The following is a 21,487-nucleotide window of genomic DNA, read 5'->3' as shown; positions in this document are numbered from 1 at the left end:
AGAAAGTTGAAAAAGTGAGTATCAATAAACACAGTGAAAAGGAGCCTTATTAAAAGTGTACTGGGGGAATTCCCTGGCAGTCCAGTGGTTAGGACTCAGAGCTTTCACTGCCTGGGGCATGGGTTCAATCCCCGGTCCGGGAACTAGGATCTTGCATGCCACGCCAAAAAAAAAGTGTACCCAGTACAGCATAAATTAACACAGCATTGTAAATCAACTATGCTTCAATAAAAGTTTTTTAAAAAGAAGAAAAGAAAAAAAGTGTACCCAGACAATAGGCATCACTGGGCCATTTGGGTCCCCTTCCTAGAAATACTTGTTGACTTGATTCTCTTTGGTTTCTTTGTCCCTTTTGTGCTCTCTCTCCTCCTGACAAGGCTGCATGGGCTCTTTTTTTTTTTTTTTTTAACATCTTTATTGGGGTATAATTGCTTTACAATGGTGTGTTAGTTTCTGCTTTATAACAAAGTGAATCAGTTATACATATACATATGTTCCCATATCTCTTCCCTCTTGCGTCTCCCTCCCTCCCACCCTCCCTATCCCACCCCTGCAGGCGGTCACAAGAGCTGATCTCCCTGTGCTATGCGGCTGCTTCCCACTAGCTATCTAGAGGCATGGACATATATGCATGGGCTCTTAAGTGACGGGCAGGAGGCCTGTTTCTTGCACTGCACAGGGTGCCTCAATCTCTCTCCGACGAATCAAATATTCTTTGAGCGCCTCTGAGGCACATTTGCCTAGAGTAATGCACACCCAAAATAAAGGCTCAGATGAGAAGAGCTTTATGACCCAAGCTCACCAGCACAAACTTATTTGCAGACACATATTTTTAACCAGCTCAGCAGCTGTCCCTGGGCCGGGCACAAACTGTACAGCGATGCTGTGTTTCTGGCTTTCACATTTGTGTACGATCTTGGAGACCATTCTCGACTGTTTACAGCTACAGCTACATTTCTTACTTGGGAGCCCGTTGTGGGGATCCCCACAGCAGTTTTGGGGAACTGAGACAGAGAACCAATTTGCATTTGCACTCATGCACATACCCCCTCCTGTCAAGTGCTAGGTTCTGAGTGTCCTGTTGCTTAAAATTCAGGTGTCCTAGCAGCTAGGGGCCAGGATCCACAAAGCTGCCACCTTCACATTGATTTCTTTGTTCAGTAGGGATGCCTTGCCTCCCAATGCGTCCAGAAGAAAGAAAGCAGCTGAGATGGGTCCGTGAAAAAAAAAAAGGAAAAGGAAAGAGGAAAGGAGGGTCACATCTTTTGAGCTCTTACGTGTGTGAGTTCTGGGCAGATAGTAGCTCATTAAATCTCAACACTGATCGAACCACTGGGACACTGGGGATGGTACCTCTATTTCACATGGAGCGGTGGATGTTAGAGGAGTTAAACGATGTGCCCACACCCATTAGACTGGTTTATGGGGGCGCTGGGATTAAAAGCACATCTGTCTGACTCTTGGGCTTGTGTTTTTCCACATTACCGACAGAGGTTATGTCAAGGCTGGGCAGCTGGGTAGACAGTAAACAGAAAAGGAGGCTAAGGGTTATTAACGGCTGTGAGTAGGTGTAAAACAGAGCTAAGAGTTTTAGGACAACCAAGGAACAGGTTGCTGAGCTCTCGTCCTATAAATAGGTCAAAGCAATTCATCAAGACGAAAAACGTTTTGAGAAATTTGGTACAAAGATCTTTTGTCAAAAATTTAAAAAAAGATCATGAAGAACCTAGGGGCAGGACAGGAATAAAGACGCAGACGTAGAGAATGGACTTGAGGACACGGGGAGGGGGAAGGGTAAGCTGGGACGAAGTGAGAGAGTGGCATGGACATATATACACTACCAAATGTAAAACAGCTAGTGGGAAACAGTTGCATAGCACAGGGAGATCAGCTCAGTGCTTTGTGACCACCTAGAGGGGTGGGATAGGGAGGGTGGGAGGGAGGGAGATGCAAGAGGGAGGAGATATGGGAACATATGTATATGTATAGCTGATTCACTTTGTTATACAGCAGAAACTGACACACCATTGTAAAGCAATTCTACTCCAAGAAAGATGTTAAAAAAAAAAAAAAGATCTTTTTTCATTATGCTGTCAATGTAATGATGTATAAGGCCTTCCACCATTCAGGAACTGTCTAATCGCTCCCTTGGAAAGCGGGGCCGCGCTGGTGTGGGTTCAGCTGTGGGATGTGTCTAGGGGTGTGGGCAGTGTTGGGAGGTGAGTGGCATTTACTAGAAGCAGGGCCTGGACACCAAGGAGATGCCAGGCCAGAGTCAGAAGGAACAGGCCAGTGCTGGGTCTCCAAGCCCCGTGAGGCTGGGCCCAAGGGGGTGTGTGTGTGTATGAAAGATGGAAGCAGTGCTTGAACGGGTCAAGAAGGTGGAAATAGAGTGCGTCCGGGTCATTCCCGACCCAAAGGCCATCTGCTCCTGTGCTTTGTTTCTTTTTAAAGTAGCACCTATGGCCTCTGGGGCGCACGTGTAAGGCACGCACGGAGAACAGGCAGGAGTCGTTTCCAACTGGCCGTTTTTGACATCCACCCTTGATTAGAAGTGAGAGCACAGTTGAGCTCCAGGAAGGCTCCCTGCGGGTGGTTCAAGTGATGGGATGTAGCCCCTGGACGCAGGGGACGCTGAGAACAGCTGGGACAAGTGGGCATAAAGCAGCTGAGGGTCTCCAGCCTTCCCATGCCCTGGGATGGCTGCAGACCTGCCTGGGACAGGACCTGGGAGCCAGAGCGGCCTGTTAGTCTGAAGAAGGGCCATGTGTGACGTCACACAGATGATGTCACCCTGCCCTAAGGGTTCTGTCTGGTCCGTCTCCCCAGGCTCAATGAGCAGACGCCCCCTGGCGCTGACTCCAGAGCCTGCGATGTGACCCAGCACGGGGACTGCTCTGTTCTCGGGGCCTGGTCGTCAGCCTCCGTGGGAACGTGTACTGAGACCCTGTCATGGACCCTCACCCATCAGGCCTGCGCTGCAGCCTGAGGCGTCGGCAGACAGGTTGGGTAACGGAATATAGGCAAGCTGTGTACTTTGTCCATGAAACAGGGCCCACACTCTAAGGGGGACTCGCCTTCTTGGAAAAGAATTCTTCTCCCCATCCCTCGGGGCCTGGCCTTGCCAGCTGCAGGGATTTCTTCTTCTTCTTCTTCTTCCTTTTTTTTTTTTTGAAGCTTTATATCTGTTAGAAGTTCCAGAGTCAGGAGAATCACCACCAATATTACACAGGCTACCAGGAAGCTGCTGACACTCGCACTGAGCAGAGATACCTGCCACACAGCTGCTCCCTTCCCACGGCACGGCTTCAGCCAGGTAGACCCTCCCTTTGGAAATCTTCGTGCAGATTTGACAGGAGCTGCGAGCCCGCCGTGGAGAGGTCAGCCACAGCCAGGGGCATTGCTCCCGTGCAGCTGGTGAACGTTGCCTGTCGGCACCAGCTGCAGGGATTTCTCTCCAGCGGTTAAAATACACAGTCCACACGTGCATGGCCAACCTTGGAGGAAAGGTGTCAGGAAGCAAAGAGGCCACAGGATTTGAAGTCAAATGTTTCTGAGAGCAGCTCGGCTCTCTTGGCTTGGGAAGTAGCTTGTCTTTGAGTTTTAGAGTCTTAACTTTTGAATTGGAGGTCAACGTGGTGCTCACGTGATGCAACCTCCACATTTTATGGCAAAGGAAACTGAGGACAAGTCCATCCGGGATCGCCATTGGATGGGAGAGCTGAGGCCCTAAGCCTACTCTGACCCTCGGGGCTGGGCTTCTCTGTCCCGTGAAGAGGACCAGTGGGGACACGGGGTCAGAGAAGCCCCAGGGGAGACAGATGTGCTCTGGATCTGGAATTAGAGGACCCAGGGAGACAGTTACATCGCAGGGGAAAGCAAGAGGGCGGGTGAAGGGGTAAGTGCATGAAGGACAGACATGAAGGGTATCTTCCCGGAGCCAGTGAGGGCACCAGGCTGATAGGTTTGGGGGGAAAGTGAGAAGTAAAGCTGGGTAGTGTATTGGTCAGAGCGAAGGATTGCAGAAACCAGGGTTCCTCCCAGCTAGTTAAAGCAGAAAGGACTTAATGGTATATATCACCTAGAGAATGGAACAGATAGACAAACAGGCTCTAAGCTGAGCCTCCAAGAGTGAGTCCCTTCCCCACGCGGAAGAACTGGGCTGCCGGGAGGGCTGAGGCCTCCGTCATGATCAGAAAGCTGCCACACTAAGATGCTGCCTGCAAACTAGAAGTCACTGCCTCCAAGCCAGAGCGCACGGCCCCTGTGCCATTTGTACCAGCAAAGCAGATGCTTTGTGCCCGGCTCCTCTTCCGACACACCCCAGCTGTGAATCAATCTCCCCGGGATGCCTCCGAGAGGAGGAACTTAAAACTGGACCTCTAGCTGCAAGAGAGTCAGGAGAATGGATCTTAGCTTTCACTTGTGCAGCTAATGCAAAAGGGTTTGGAATGAGTGTTGAATAAGCCAGTCCCCGGGATTCGCTGCAGGTGGAGAGCCCAGAGCCGCAGGAAGGAGACCTGTGCCAGGGAGCTGGGATTTTTGTGGTCAGAAGTGAGGAGTCACTGAGAAGTTCTGGGCCCCAGAAGCGTCATGAAAAAAGTGATTTTGAAAAGATTTATCTAAAAACATTATTCCAACCAGATTTGTCACCAGGAAGTCTTAGATAAAAAAGAAGATATAGGAGACGGTTGCTGTGATCTGCTAATAATCTCAGAGATAAAGAAGGCCTGGAGCAGGGACAGCAGGAGCAGAGAGGAAGAAAATAATAACTAACAGTAAATTGAGACTATTCAGTGACTGATGAGACAGGTAACAAAATGAACCACAAACTCTGTGAGCAGAGACTGTCTCACTTGTCCTTGAACTCTTAGTGCCTCCCCCAGTGCATGGCTTACAGTAGATGCCCAATGAATGGATCTCAGGTGAGCGAGAAAGACAAGTCAAGATGGTAAATGATCATCAAAAGGCAGGTGATTAAATAACTTTAAAACAGTGAGACAACAGATTTTGCTATTTTTCCCTCTTTTTTTTTTTTTTTTTTTGCGGTACACGGGCCTCTCACTGTTGTGGCCTCTCCCGCTGCGGAGCACAGGCTCCGGACGCGCAAGTTCAACGGCCATGGCTCACAGGCCCAGCCGCTCCACGGCATGTGGGATCTTCCCGGACCGGGGCACGAACCCGTGTCCCCTGTATTGGCAGGCGGACTCCCAACCACTGCGCCACCAGGGAAGCACCTATTTTTCCCTCTGTGACCGGCAACTAGAAAAGCACTTTACACAGAGTGTGTGGGGGGAGAGACGGAGGGGTGGAGGAATATGGGAGAAAGTGAAAAATAGAGCTGATTCTCCGGCAGAAGTGAGGGACTAAGACGGTGCCTGAGTTGGGAGAATAATCCGACCCTGAGGGTCACCCCAGGTGGGAATGCACAACATCCTCAGCCGGGCGGGGGGACACCAGCTCCAGACCCTCAGTGACGCATCAGCAGAGCGAGCAGGGGAAGCTTCTCCAACAGAGCCTGCACACCCCGCAGCTGAGTTTTCTTTCTTTTCCTTCCATCCCCCTCCCCCCCACCCATTTCCACAAACTCCACAACATCATACTTAGAGAACTAAAGTATAAATTTCTTAAAAAGCAAAGGACTGGACCCAGCTGAGAATCAAAGTGCTGACATCAGAAGAAAGACGGAGGTCATCTCAGTGACTGCACACGGAAAAGACACCAATGTTAAAGCAGAGAAGATAACACATCCGGCCCGTGAATGGTGAGAATCCAATAGAAGCACAGTTGGTGTCCCTGAAGCAGAGTATTGACAAGAGGACCAGAAGATGTCCTGAGAGATACGTATGAAAAATTTCCCAGGCAGAACTGAATCTGCAGGTTAAAAGCACACTCCACATTCTTGGAGATTTTGACACCGAAAGCTCTTTGCCAAGGCATAGCCTGGAGAAGCTGTTGAACTTGAGGCTTAAACAAAGAAATCTCCAGGCATCTAGAAAAACACAAATCAACTACAAGAGAGACAAATTAGACTGGCCTCAGAATTGTTCACAACAGTCAGAGCCTGAGAACATTGGAGCAATGTCTACCAAGTTCTGAAAGAACGTGCAGCCTGAGATCATTCCACCCCATCAAGGTGTCATTCAAACGTAAAGGTAACAGACAGACATCTTTAGGCAGTGCTGTGAATCTTCTTAAAAAGATATTTTACAATAACAACTTAACCCACTGATAGATGACTCATGATTTAAAACCATCAGGACTCGGGAAGCTTTGATGAAAGATTGGTAAGTGAATATGGAATCCATTTAAATGTAGAGTTAAAACTGAATAATTATGATACCACATAATTAGAGAGCAGTGTATGTGTTAGAAATATGGGAAGTATTAAAATAATCATAACTTAACAAAATTCAGAGGGGGTCAGACGGAAGAAGTAATACCTCTTTCATCTTTCAGAGAAAGGAATCAATTAGTATTGTCTGAAACTGAAACATAAAGTACTAAAGATAAATAGTAACCCCTTGTTTTTCTTCATAATCACTTTATTTAATCCTAGAGGGATATTTAGGAAACAACCCTCTGGTGGTGAAGAAACTTTTATGTGACAGTGATTCTTTGAGTTTCATTTCCATGTCTTTTGTTGAATGCAACTAAAATTCAAAACAGCTTCTGTTGTATGACCCCAAGTTTATAAAGCAGTTTTGCTTACGAACCGTCTCTGCTGTCAACATGAACAGAGAATACTCAGATCATGTTCTTATTTGTGCGTGATGGGCTTGGGGTGAAACTGAAGTGAAAACACTTTTCACCTCTTCATGTTTAAGACTCTGAATTCTTTATAATAAGCATTTTTTAAAATACAGAAACAGTGCATTTTATTTTATTATATAATTTATTACCGTAGAAAGGCTGGAGGGAAATCGCCAAGTCCCTTCTGGGGGTGTGTGAATGTGCGTGACAGTCAGTGGTGCAGCCCCACCTGCAGGAAACGTCCAGATTTCGGAGTTACGGGTGGGGTTTCTGAGCTTCCTCGCGTCGTGGCCCCGGCTCGCTTTGCAAGCCTCCACTTTCCCATTGCCTCCCTGTCAAAGTCAAGTCCTCCGTGCTCCAGCCACACCGAGCTACTCACAATTTCCTTGCCAGCGTGCCCGCTTTCATTTCTGGGCCTTTGCATTTCTGTTTGCTCTGCTTGCATCGCCCTCTGCCCATTTTCTCTGAAGCTCTGCCGGGCTCCTTTTCCTGGGTAAGGCCTACTCATGTGTTTGAAAAAAAGTTTTATTTTTCTTTTACTGTGGTAAAATATATATAACATAGAATTTACCATTTTAATCATTCTTAAGCATACAAGCCGGGGCATTAAGTGCATTCACGATGTGCAGCCATCCCCACTGTCGACCTCCAGAGCTCTTTTCATCTTCCCAGACTGAAACTGTGTCCCCGCGTCCCCATCCTTGCCTTCCCCCAGCCTCTGGTCACTTCTGTTCTACTTTCCATCGCTATGATGCCTATTCAAGGTACTTCGTATAAGTGGAATCATACAATATTTGTCCTCTTGTGGCCTCTTATTTCACTTAGAATAGTGTCTTCAAGGCTCATCCGTGTTGTAGCATGTGTCAGAATTTCCATCCTTTTTAAAGTTGAATAATAGTCCATTGTCTGACGATACCACATTTTGCTTTTCTATTCATCTGTTTGGGTAGTTGCCACCTTTTGGGTACTGTGAATAATGTTGCTGTGAACACTGATGTACAAATCCTTCTCATTTTTATGGATTCCACTTCGACATTATTTCTCCCCGTGGGTATCGCGGCTGGGATGCTGGGGGTCTGGCCTCGTGGTCTGGGAGCGGGTGGTGGTGGTGAGCATGCGCAAAGGCACGCAGGGAGGAGGGGGTCTAGGGCGATGCGGCGGGAGGGGCGCAGGGGCAGTACTACTCGGCGTGCGCAAGGTCTCCTAGAATCCAAAGCGGCTGGGACCCTTATTCCCCGTCTCCATCCTCTCGCCCGGTTTCCATTTCTACTTTAACTCCACTTACTGCAGTCTTTCCACCGTATTGTGTTCTCGGTATTTAAGTGGTTCTGGTTTTGGTCATTGGCAAGAATTAAGGAGACCATTCCGAGCCACGAGTGTTCTGATTTAGTTCAGCTGATGTGAGCAACCCAGGCGTCAATAGGAAAAAGTAAAAAATTAAAATAATGAAAACTCCCCCGGTGGTTCCGGCATGCAGCCAGGGTCGGCACCCAGCAGTGTATCCCTGCCATGTTCTTTTTGTTTTGAGCACAGCAATCGTGTACTTTCTATTTCCGTTCAACCCCCGTTCATTCCAGACCTTTCTAACACCATTCTCAGAGGTGTCTGACACTTACTAGATTTCTCCTTGATTTACATAGCCAAACACCCGGTTCTGCTCATGCTGTTTAAATTACAATGGGAGAGCTGACTTGTGGCCACAGTGATCTCTTCAGTGTCTTTTTTCCTTCCTCATCGGGATAATTTGTGACTACATAGTGATTTACTTGTGAGAGATCTGCACGCAGAATCTTCCTATTTTTTCTCCTTTTCGTAAGCTACTTCTTCATGATGTCTAGAACACACATGCGTGCTGGGCCCTCCATTTCCGACATAAGGCCCTCTGACAGCTCTGATGGGCGGTCAGATGAGTTCTTGGGCCAGTCAGTGCTAAAAATGTTTATTTTAAAATAATCCCTACAACCCTACAAAATAGGTATTATCCTTACTCTATATATGAAAAAACGGAAGCCCAAAGATTAAGTAACTGGACCTCGAAGCCAGGCCTGATTCCAAAGCCCTGCTGGTCTCGGGCATGGCATCCCGCAGTCTGAGGGCTGAATGGCAGTTATCAGTCAAAATGGAGATGTGTTCATCAAATTTTTAAAAACGCTTGAGAAACACTGGTGGAAGGTCGCACGCTAATTAGTGGAACTCAGTTAAGCAAAGCCCCGGAGAGAAAACCTCGTGATGCAGAAGGGGACCATGAGAAGGGCCAGGCTCCAGAACGCCGGAAAAGCCATCTTATCCAGCAGACAATTGAGAACGGAATAAATCCCCCTCTTTTATTATCACATGGAACATGTGGACAGTCTAAAAAGCAGCACCGATTAAAACCTTGAGGTTCCAGTTCCGTGTGTGGTCAGGCACTATTCCCCTCTAGATCCTGTTCCCTCCTTGTTATTTAAAAGGAGCAAAGTGTCTTCTACTACAACGTAGACTCCCCTTACACCAAAATAAGGCTTGAGAAATGTCTGTAGAAAATAAAAATCAGATACTGAACAATGTCTGAATGTGTAATAACTACACTCTAGAATCAGTTGAGTCTCTGCCTCAGACTCTTTTGGTTTTAAAACAAATCACTTCCAGAGCCACGTTAAGAAATATATGTTTGTTTACCCAATTCCTTTTCTCCCCCCCCCCCCCCCGCCGTGCCACGCGGCATGCAGTGGAAGTGCAGTCTTAACCACTGGATCACCAGGGAAGTCCCCCAGTTCCTTTTTTTATTGGTTGAATCAAAGGAGAGATTGACATCCCCTTTCCCCAAGTATTGATTTACCATGCCTACTGTATACTTCTTGAAAGTTGGCGTTTTGAAAAAGAGGCAGAATAAAAAAAATTGAAGGACATTTGATGTCATTGTCAAGGGCCACAAAATAATAAATGAAGTATGTTTTCATATTGTAGTACTGGCTTAAACTTCACCGAGACTTGGACGTTTATTTACTTTTGTCCACGAACTCTTTCGGAAGCCAGTCCCCACCCCATCCCCCGGTCTGTGAAAGGGCTTCACACACGCTGTATTCTTCCGAAGAAAGCGCACCAAGCGCTCGGAGCCGCAGAGGGGAGCCGCAGCCAACCACCCGCTGCCCACGTCCGAGAAGCCCACTCTGCTAGGTCAGGGAAACCGTGCCTAGGAGACAGCCAGCAGCCTGCAGTTTTGTTTCAACCACAAGTATAGGTTACACGTCCTTCTTCAAGCCCTCCTCCCACCCCTAGTCACTCTGTTTGGCTAACCAGTGGCTATATTGCAAAATAATAATGGGAAAAAAATTAAAGAGATGTCTGCAACAGTTACCAGTAAGGATGGTGTGAAGGTACACAAAATTTTGGTTGATCACTTCTCTTTGGTTTCGGTAACAGAGAAGAAAAAAAGGCTGACATAATGCTGATTTTACTGAGGAATGTAATAAAATAAATGGAAGGAAAAAAGAGAAAAATAGTAGAGACAAAGAATATTTCTACACCAAAATTATGAAGTCATTTAAAAGAAGGGAAATATTCTACAACAGATGAAGAAAGGTTTAATTTCTTTTCACATTAAACATTGTTCACCACAGTCAGCTAACAGAAATTATTGTAACATTGGTCAAGATGACATAAAACAAAGGATAGATGTTTGTCATGAGAAAACCTCATGTAATGTGCGTGATGATGTTAAATACTACATTTTTCATGACAAGATACAACTTATCTTGAAGAGGAACCAAATAAGTCAGATCAAGGAGACATGCTGAGGTTTTAATAAAGAAGGAAAGCTTTGCCTTTTCCAGAATACTTCAAGTCTAGGACAATTTAGGTGAAAGACATGAGTTAAATACCAAGTGCTGGGCAGGGTGACAGGCCCGTAGCTCAGGTTTTATTTACAGGACTGGACCTCTGCGGCTCTCGCCTTTCAGCAAGCAAGCTGTTTGTGGCAGAGGGACCGTCAATGGGATATGATCGATCCGTTTTAACCGGCAGGCAGTCCAAGGAACTATTTTCAAAGGGATGGTTGAGTATCTTCATGTATACACTATTAAGGCATCTACATTTTTGGTGTTTCCTGTATGTAATTTTACTGCAATTTTCAAATTCTTCTTTGCATTTTGCACAACAATGATATCAGGTATTGAGAGACATAATTCTCTACTGATGAACCAGTTCATCCATTTTGCAAACTCCAAATTGAGGTCTTGTGAAGGGAAATTTATAATGTGGGAACACACAGAAAGATATATTGAAAACCAATAGAGAATATGGTTAACCATAAAATTTCAATCACAATTAAATGTAGTCTTTAACTTTGGAGAAACAGAAGAATAATTAGAATTAAAATAGGTATTAAAAATAATTACCAGTAGTTTGTATTAGGAAAGAATACAGCCATAAATGGCTTAATTGCCCAATTAAGTAACTACCAGATTCTTCTTTAGTCCACACTAACAGAATTCACATGTGAGTTAGTCAACAAAGCATATAAATGTTCGACATCTCTTGAATAGAACATCTTAGTGATAACAGGGACTACATAATTCTACCCATTGTCGTGACTGTGCACAAATTAACCAGGTTAAATACCAGAGATACATTGGGATTCGTCCCAAACCTAACAGTAGAATATTAAACAAATTTTTTAAAGATTCAGAAATAAAAACTGAACAATTTTAACATGGATGAGACAGTGCTTAAACAATTATCAACCTAATCAAGACCTTTAAAATTACCACCAAAATGCACTACAATATTTTTTTTATTTAGTTTACAGAAAGGATCTATAAGTCCAGGTTGCAGAAGGAAAATGTTCAGTGCTATTTACATTCATTTTAAAACTCTGCTCTATACAAATTTAATTCTGATCAGTATGAACAATATTTTCGTAGATCTACTGCAATATAAAGCCTTTTCGTCAAAGCATTAACAATGAATAAAATAACCTGATTACCTTTAAACAAAGCTGACCGTTTGAAACGATTTACACTTACTATTTGTAAGGGCCGTGGACACTCATTTCAGTACAGAACATAACGTCAGCCTGCAAGTTCATTTTTATAAAGGCTAAAGTTATTTATATGGAACATTGTTCTATATACTACACGCCAATCTATATTTAAGTTCTATAGTTAGGTATTTTATAAGTTTTTTATTAAATATATTCTACATGTATTTGTAATTTCATCCAGGAAGAATTTCTTCCCAGTGAAAAAATATAAAATCTTTTATATTTTTTACAGGTTTAGATGAAACTAGCTCATGCTTTAGTGCTGTGCAAATTGTTTTTAGCATATCAATTTTTAAATTATTGGTACAAAACAATGGCATCCCTAATCAAGTGTGCCTTGAAAATCAGCTTTTGACTTTAATACAATTGCAAGCACTAATACCCAATGCAAACTACATAAAGAAACAAAATTAGTCCTATGGAGAATTTTTTAATTTTAAGAATTCATCTGAGGTCTCTAATGAGTAACTGTGACACTGGACACAGAGATGAGCAATAATTATGGAAAAATTCAATTTGCTGATATTCAAATACACAAAAGTGATGAATAAATGAGGTTTTCTAATATTTCTGTGCAATCACGGAGGTCTACGAGTGACTGGAATTTACCCCTGCGTTAAGGCTAGGACGCGAGCTCTCACCCATCTTGTGCTATGTGAACCAGCCCTCCGTCACTGTCTGACTACAGTGCACATGTTAAAGGAAAAACAACTAGTCTCATCAGCCCTCTGCTGAGTAATTTCAACAAGAGGCACGTTTTGTTTCTTCACTTGTTGCAGTGAGAACAGTCGCACTCAGTGTAGGATTCTGTGCCAGTGCAGCCGCCACGGCTGACTTTGGTAGCATTCACCCAACATTTCAGTTTCTTTTCCATTTCTTACTCTCATGTTAGCCCAGTAATTAACTTCAGTAACTGCTGTGTCTTCCAGTGTGGATTGTATATGTGAGTATATTTCTAGGTACCATAAACCATGTTATAAATTCTGCTGATGAAGAAAATAACCGTCAGTCTTTTTTAGTGCACACTGTATCTGGAACGCTTGATTTTGTTAGTTCTGGTAATGAAAATTTTTGTGGCAGCAAAATCGTTTCTGCTATGAAAGATAACTTGTTAACTTTTCCCCTGGAGATTGACTTGCATTCAAAAATCAATACATTTTAAAACTGCTCAACATAAACAAAAATACTGGACATAAAAAATCATAGTGAAAAATGTTCTTGGTTCTTTTTACTTTCATGAGAAAAGATGACAGTGTTCATGTGATAGTTCAGGTCCACGTATTTATAGGCAGACTCTTCCTAAAGGTTCTGAAGCGACGTTGGGTCTCCTCTGGCCCAGCAGCATGAAAGACAAAGACTACATCACACCACACCTGGCAGACACTGTTTACAGGATCACACAGCAATTACTCTCTCCAGTCTTTTCGCGATTCCTCTGACCTAGGGAAGATGAAGAGAAGCCTTGTTTATAAAAATGCATGGGGGGACTCCCCGGGGGGGGGCTTCCCTGGTGGTGCAGTGGTTGAGAGTCCGCCTGCCAATGCAGGGGACACGGGTCCGTGCCCCGGTCTGGGAAGATCCCACATGCCGCGGAGCGGCTGGGCCCGTGAGCCATGGCCGCTGAGCCTGCGCGTCCGGAGCCTGTGCTCCACATAACGGGAGAGGCCGCAGCAGTGAGAGGCCTGCATACCACAAAAAAAAAAAAAAGCATGGGGAAAGGGGCGTAATAAGAAACAGCAAGCATAGTGAGAAACAGGATTTTTCTGCTTAATGTCTGCATTATTTTAAATTAAAAAGCTATAGTAAATACCCTTTTAATTTTAGCCTGTTTCCAAAATGTCTGGTTATTTGCTTACTAACAAGTTCCATCCATAAACTATGAATAGTTTCTGGTGACTCGTTAGGTCTTAGCAATCGTCCACAAAGTCACCTTCCCTCTCCACTGAGACCCAGCTCCAGGATGGATGGTAGCACCTCATCCTGCACTATCCTCCACAAGCCTTCCCGGAAGCAGAAGGCTTCCACAAGGCAAGCAGATGGCTGGGCGGCGGGCGGGGCGGTGATACCTGTCTTCACCCCCAAAAGAGGCCCGCAGAGGTTTTTAACATAAGGGCCCACTTACCTACCCAGACACCCTAGAGATTCCACAGTCCTGCCCCTCCCTCTCCTCTCCCCCAAACCAAGATACACACATAAACACAGAGGAGAATCAAGGGACACGCTGATTTGGTTTGACTGCTAAGGACCAGTCACCATAAACTATGAGAACTTCTTCCCCTCAGAATTTCCGAGAAACGCGGAGCCACTTCTGAATGGCTGTGGCTCGAGTGAGAACCTTCTCGAGCGCACGGCTCACCTTGAGAGTTGGGCTCTGGCAGTGTCTCTCTGGCCACCAAGTGCATCACTGTTGTTTTGCCACAAGGAAGTTTTAATGCTATGTGAAAAGCAGAAGACAACTTGTTACATATACACCAACCTGTTGAAATCACTAACCAAAATTGAAACCATTTTAAAAATTGATTGCTCTTTGTATGACTTCCTCAACAGATGGCATTTCTTACCAGAGAGAGCATCTCTTACAAAATGAAATTAGGTTCATATTATCAGAAACAATTTTTATAATTCAGAAATTATTTAGCTATGGCTATCAGCTTGACACATATATACACATTGTTTAAGGAAGGGGACAAGAGAAAATGCATAACTGGTTAATATTGGATAATCTTTAAAGGAGAGAAGGAATTTCAAAAAGGTTTTAAAGAATACTTTTTCTAAATTAGGGGGAAGTTTAGATTAAGAGACATTTGTTTCTAAACCTAATTATGTTTAGTCACATAATAAAATTCCTGCACCAGACAGGCCACTATAATGTAGAAGCAGAAGAAATGACAAACATAATTTTAAACATAATAATAATATAATAATTTTATTATTTCTAACCTTATATGCTTCAATTAGAAAATAATTTTCTTAAAAAGGTTACTTTAAAAGAATCACTGTCTTGGCATTATTAGTAATCACTGTTTTCTAATCAAGTCTTTAAAAGGTTTTTCTCATTTATAAGTAATAGTTTTTATTATGAAATATTTCAGACACAGACCAATATAACGCACCCATGAACCACTGACGCAAAAGTTTCATGGCAAATCCCTTTGTCATTCTGTGTATAAAATTAGAAGCAGCCGGTAGCTCTAACATCTGGAGTTGTTTCCATAGCCGTGATGTTTTAGTTCTGACGTTTCAAGCTAGTCTCTTCACTACAAGCTTAAGGCAGGCTTAGATCATTACTTAGCAAGCACTACCCTCCTACCACTTGCTCTTTAAACCTGCTCTATAGGATGATGGTTAAAAAGAGCCCTAATTATCTTCAATATTCCTAATATTTCATGTAATCAAGGTGAGTTTCCATCTTACTTAAAGCTAGCCAGCCACTACTTGGTCTGTTCTCTTAATTTCTGAAGTTAAAATGAAGCACTGTGGCCCCAAAATACACACTAGGCTGAAAAAAAAGGAGGGCCTTTATTGGATAATCTCCTGGGCCTGACTTAACACTGAAATGCAAACAGGACTTTATATGATGAAACATTTCACTAAATGTATTGGGAGAGCCTGACTGAATTTAAAATGTCCACATACCAAGCTGTGTTCCACTCTCACACCACCTTCTTGACTCCAGTAAGCCAGACCTGGGTTACAATTGCACCCTGCTACTTACTGACTGTAAAATGAGTTCTGAGAGTTCTGTTGACCCCTCCCTACGCCTCAGCTTCCTCCACCTAAATTGGAGATAGTAATTCTATCACCTGCCCCCTACCACTGTATTGATTAAAAGAAACAATCCAAGGAAAGTGCTTACCTCGGGGCTTGGCACAAAAAACATTCCATAAATACTACCATGATCATCATCTTTTTGAGCAGCCAGGAAAACAGATCTCAGAGAACAGGTAAGTGAACTGAGATGTAAATGTGGAGAAATGTGGGACAGGCCTAGAAAGCTGCTGAGGGGCTTACTGTTTGAAGCCACAAATTTGATTGACGGGGACTTAGTTTTCTTCTCCATCTGAATTTTAACTAGAAATTGTAGACACTGATACTAAGAGAAGGTAAAGGAAGAGGGATACCAGATCCAAGATGCTTTCTCTCCTTCACTGTGCTGCTTCTGCTTTCTACTGGGGCACTGCACAGTACCCAGAAGAGAGATTCTCACCCTTTACAGAAAAATGACCAGGGACGGCAAATCGGTAGTAGATTGGGAGACAGGGCGGGGGAGAGTGGGCATGCAGAAATCTGCATTTAAAAATAAGTATCCGATGCCCACAGAGCAAGTCTCAAGCCGTGCAAAGCAAGCCTAGGCCTTCTCCACACTAGCCATTCAACTGTATGACCCTGTGTGCCGTCTCCTCCTTATCCACATTCAACAATACAGGGAGACAGAGCCTTCCCTAGTGGCGCAATGGTTGAGAGTCCGCCTGCCGATGCAGGGGACACGGGTTCGTGCCCCGGACCGGGAAGATCCCACATGCCGCGGAGCGGCTGGGCCCGTGAGCCATGGCCGCTGAGCCTGCGCGTCCGGAGCCTGTGCTCCGCAACGGGAGAGGCCACAGCAGTGAGAGGCCTGCGTACCTCAAAAAAAAAAACAAAAACAAAAAACAGGGAGACAAAGAAAAACAGCGACCAAAAAGCCACAAATAGTTCAATGTTATTACCCAGATTTACTGATCAACTTAAAAGGTCTAGGTTATATTCCTATGCTCTTTGTCTAAATCACTAAGACCAGAGATGGTTTGTTCTTGAAAAGATTGACAGCAACATAGAATGAGAGTAATAACGTAAGTCAATCTGTTAATCGGTCAAAAACAAATTCAAAAAAAAAGTCAATAGTTTGATTTTAACACAAATTCTATTATCTTTAATATGAAGTTGGAACTTTGGGGCCACAACAGAGAGGTAGTTAAAGAATTAAGTTGATAAGAAATTGCTCATGTAGATCGATACTCAAAGGGAAATGGAGTCTCAAGAGTCATTCGTGGAGTCAATAGATTAATTCAATCAACATTGACCCATCAACACTACAAGAGCTTATGTGAGGCACAGACAATCAAAAAAAGACTAAAATATGGTCCCATCCTTACTGAATGTAAAATATAGCCATAGACAACACATTAAGAATTGGTCCATGTAACTACACAAAGAGCTATAAAGAAGTAATAATAACAATAACTACAAACCAAAAAAAGCTATATTTTAAACGGCAGATACCTCTCAGTAGATAGCAGCACTTTTTAGACCAGTGTTATCAATGCCTCCAAAACTTGGCTGTGTGTAAAATTACATACTGAAACACTCCATCGACTTGATATTGTCATAATAATCATTTGCATTCATCTGCTCCAAGTCACATAGTATTTTAACAGTGAATTGTATGTGTTTCTACTATGTAATACCAGAGCACCTTGAAGGAAGAGATTCTTTTTCAACCCTGTATCTTTAATTGTTTAGCAGTGTTGGCACATAAGAAATAAATACATGCTGAATAAATGAATGAATGAACGAAAATATTCTACCTTTAAGGAAGAACAGATTAAACATTTCGATTATTAGGTTTAGAGGAAAAAAGTCATGACTATATGTAAACAAAGATATATTACAGTAGATCACTTCCTTTGCCTACCTATTTCTAATTCTCATAATATATTTGAAATACTTGTACTTAAATAAAAACAAATCCTGCTGATGGTAGACAATGTTCCACCCAGAAGGGGGCACTATTGAGCTACATTTCCCCATTCACATATAAAGAGCAGTAATAGCTAACAATTAAAGTGTTTACTATGTGCCAAGCACTGTTCTATGTGCTTTGAATTTATAAACTAATTCAACCCTCCCAACCTATGAGGTAGGCACTATGGTTATCCTAATTTACTGATGAGGAAACTAAGACAGAAAGCAGTGAAGTAACTTGTTCAAGGTTACAGAGCCAGTAAGTAGTGGAGCTAAGATACAATGTAGACAATCTTGCTCTAAAATCTGCTCTTTCAGTCACTACACTACAGTTTCTCTAATGTTACTCACGTACCTTTATTCCTGCATGATTAGCAATTACATCAGTTAGAGTCAAACTGAAAACATACCTTCAGTATTCTATTTGAAAATCCATTACCATAAACTTTTCCTAGTTTGTGTGTCTCGCTTTAACTTAAAAATATTACATCTAAATTATATTATCCAGAAGTACACTTAAATTACATTTATAAAATATAGGTATGGACTCCCATCTGTAATGGCTTAGAGTTTATTCTACAAGGCAGTAAACACTTAATCATAGTGCTAAAATTAAACGGAATGAAAAATGTAAAGAAGTAGACATATCAAAAATTAGGCAAAATTCACAGTTTGAAATTATATATTTTTAGTAAGATAAGACATTAGCATTTAAACAAACAAATGAATAATGCTGCCATGAGACAGGCATTAAATCCCATTACAAAGGTAACTATTACCTCCTAATGTGACATTTCCATGTAGAAATCGTCCTTGATAAATAAGGCGTAGAATGTTTGGACTGCTGACCTGCTCTTCTTCCCAGTCTGAAAAGAACCAGGGAATTGTTAGGTGCATTTCAACATAAAATTAAGGTATTAGTGCATTGTTCTAAAATTCGGCTCCAAATCAGATAGAATACATCAGAGAAGACGCTTGGCGCTTCCTTATAATTGGAACAGTCACGACCCACTTAATCACTGTTCTTGCTGTTCTCGTTAAATAGCAAGAGCTGCTTAAGGCTAGTTTTTGCTTCCTAAAGAACACTAAACTGTGCCAAAATATGGTTCTGAAGTTTAAAAATGAAAACAAATGAGTTGGGGAAAATCTAATCCTAGTTTAAAAAATGTCAGCTGAAAATGTTAATAACCAGTAATTAACAGAAAATATTATAATATTACCAATATTTGTACCTTTTAAAATATACATTTGAGGCTGGAAACAATAGGTTTAACAAAGATTTTTAAAAGAATTAATATATTGATATAGAGCATAACAAAAAATTATACCTCAATAACTGGAAAACAAACATTTAAAAAACCAGAACAACAAAAAAATTAGGTGTTTACTTTTGGGTAATGTTGATAACTTTATCGTTTTTCTGAAGCCAATTGATAAACATTACAGAAGACACAACTTTAGTTGACTTTACCCAAAATTCTCAGTATAAACTTGAAAAATAACATATTAGAAGGTGCTATATAAGTATGAAAGCTAGGATAATGTACAAAGAAAATCAAAAGAGAAACTGGTAGGTAGAATGAATAACAGAATATTTCATTTTAGTGTATAACTTACATTATAGTAAAATATGGAATATGATTCTGTTAAAATAATGGTTTGAGAACAGTAGTATCATGACAAGGTATGGGGTTAGTAATTTTCACTAGCTTGTAGATACAGAATTTGAAGCTCTGATTTTGAAAGGTTTGAGAATTTCATCATCATCTTCCTCAAGAATTCTAGTACCATGTGTTTGTTTCCTATAGAAGCTCCTGTTCTCAGGAGATGATAACTGTCAACACACAAACTAGTTTAAAGTAGCCTGAAGAGCAAGGGACAGAAGAGAAAGGAGGTAAGTAGAGCACTTTCTTCTTGTCTTTTTTTGAGTGTTCAAAGTGATGAATATGAATTTGATAAAACCAGTGCCTGTCAGTGCCTCAGCACAACAGGAATGGGTAAGGAGAAGTGAAACTCATTCATTCTCCCCCAGGCCCCCGTCTCGTCCCTCCCCCTGGGGTGTCTCTGTTGCCTTCTGACTCCAGGGCTCCCAGGTCCCTCTTCTCCAGAAGAAAGAATAAGTTGTCAGTTGTTAACACTTTCGTATGGATTACTTTGAATTCATCACACCCAAAATTATTGTTTAATAGAATATTTCTTCTTCCTTTCCTTTAGCATTGTTCATTTTATTCTGTCACGATAATTTCTACCTAATCTAATTTTACATGGGTCAAATTGTATTTTGTGTTAAATGTCCTCAATGTCAAAATGCCAGGGTTAAAATATTCTCCTATAATTTTTCTTTTTAAAATAATTTTCATTCAGTTTATTCAAACTAAAAAAAAACGTTTACCCATCTCTCCCCTCCCCACACCTTGTGCAACCACCAATCTGCTCTCTGTTATCTATGAGCTTGGCTTTTTTTGTTTGTTTTTTTTTAAGATTCTACATATAAGAGATATCATCCGGTATTCATCTTTCTCTCTCTGACTTATCTCACTTTGCATAATTGCCCTCCAGGTCCATCCATGTTGTTGCAAATGGCAAGATTTCACTCTTTTTCTAATGGCTGAGTAATATTCCATTGTGTATGTGTGTGTCTCTCACCATCTCACTATGCATTCATCCACTGATGGAAACTCAGGTTGTTTCCATATCTTGGCTATTGTAAATAAAGCTGCAGTGGGCATAAGGATGCATATATCATTTCGAATTAAGTGTTTTCATTTTCTTCAGATAAATACCCAGAAGCAGAATTGCTAGACCATATAGTAGTTCTATTTTTCATTTTTTGAGGAATCGCCATACTGTTTTCCAAAGTGGCCGCACCAATTTACATTCCCACCACTGTGGCTGGGAATGTAAATTGGCCTCCTTTTCTCCACATCGTCACCAACACTTGTTATTCCTTGTCTTTTTGATAACAGTCATTGTAACAGGCGTGAGGTAACATGTTGTTATGGTTTTGATTTGCATTTCCCGGATGATTAATGATGTTGAGCATCTCTTCTTGTGCCTGTTGCCCATCTGTATGTCTTCTTTGGAAAAATGTCTATTCAGATCTCCTACCCATTTTAAAACTGGATTGTTTGTTTTTTTTGCTGTTGAGTTGTATGAGTTCCTTGTATATTTTAGATTTTAGACCCTTATCAGATATATGAATATTTCTGGTCAAGATAGAAAGACAAATGACAGTAATTGTCTAATTTACACGGAGAAAAAATTCTAAAAATGTTTAAAGTATTTTTTTGAGATGCAGAAACCTGACGCCGCGTATTTCTTTGTCCTACACAGAGTGTCATGATTCTCATGTGCTTCTGTGGTTTAATATGCTATCTTCCTTTCCTTCTCAGAGGATCTGAAATTTAAAAAGACCTGTAGAAGAAGAATGCTTACAGGAGGAATTTCAGCTACTAGCAACATACATCAGTGGGTTGTTTTTTGGAACTCTGACCCAATAACACTATGTGCCTGACTATTCCATCTATTAACAATATTCCACTAAGCTGCACAAGAATATACCAGAGGAAACCAACTCCTTCCAAAAATATATTGCACAAAGTACTTCCTCCTACTGATTTAATATTCACTACGCTTTTATTACCAGCACCAATAAATATTTACATCTGCTGACCTTTAGTGCATTATGTGATACAAAGCAGACCTAGATTTTTTAATGTTTTATATAAAATAAAAACTATTTATTTTTATTCCCTGCAGTGTCTAAAACTGCTGAGTAGAACTGGCAAACTGAGGAAAAGATTGGGTTCAAAAACCTTTTCTATGAAAATAAGTAACGTAGAATTGATACAATTTCCAACACTGGTAGATGGTTTGGGAAACTATGTTACAGACCTGCACGTGAATCTCACCTTTGTTTACCATTAATCAGGATACTTTAAGGAATTGAAACTACTTCTAATGTCTAAGTCAAACAATCACGAAGGTGAAACT

At 41.9% G+C, this 21,487-nt stretch overlaps 1 protein-coding gene and 1 long non-coding RNA gene across 3 annotated transcripts in view; one reads left to right on the top strand and one right to left on the bottom strand.

Moving 5' to 3' along the window:
• LOC309836077 overlaps nucleotides 1–21,160 on the top strand; it is an 81,066-nt gene extending 59,906 nt beyond the window's left edge. The window contains exons 4-5 of the long non-coding RNA XR_014298092.1: nucleotides 19,303–19,388; nucleotides 20,887–21,160. This is a non-coding gene — a long non-coding RNA (uncharacterized lncRNA). The remainder of the gene's footprint in view (nucleotides 1–19,302; nucleotides 19,389–20,886) is intronic.
• Nucleotides 10,520–21,487, bottom strand: part of UBL3 (ubiquitin like 3) — a 70,778-nt gene continuing 59,810 nt past the window's right edge. For both annotated transcript variants that reach the window (XM_082675870.1, XM_082675869.1), the window contains 3 exons: nucleotides 18,274–18,360; nucleotides 14,130–14,207; nucleotides 10,520–13,213 (listed from right to left, as the gene is read on the bottom strand). In XM_082675870.1, the coding sequence (XP_082531996.1) occupies nucleotides 13,161–13,213; nucleotides 14,130–14,207; nucleotides 18,274–18,360 (218 nt within the window). In that variant the 3' untranslated portion in view covers nucleotides 10,520–13,160. The remainder of the gene's footprint in view (nucleotides 13,214–14,129; nucleotides 14,208–18,273; nucleotides 18,361–21,487) is intronic.

This window comes from Grampus griseus (genome assembly GCF_964374135.1).
Source record: "Grampus griseus genome assembly, chromosome: 18".
NCBI classification, from domain to species: Eukaryota; Metazoa; Chordata; class Mammalia; order Artiodactyla; family Delphinidae; genus Grampus; species Grampus griseus.
The sequence above is the reverse complement of the archived record's forward strand: the minus strand, read 5'-3'. Positions and strand labels throughout refer to the sequence as shown.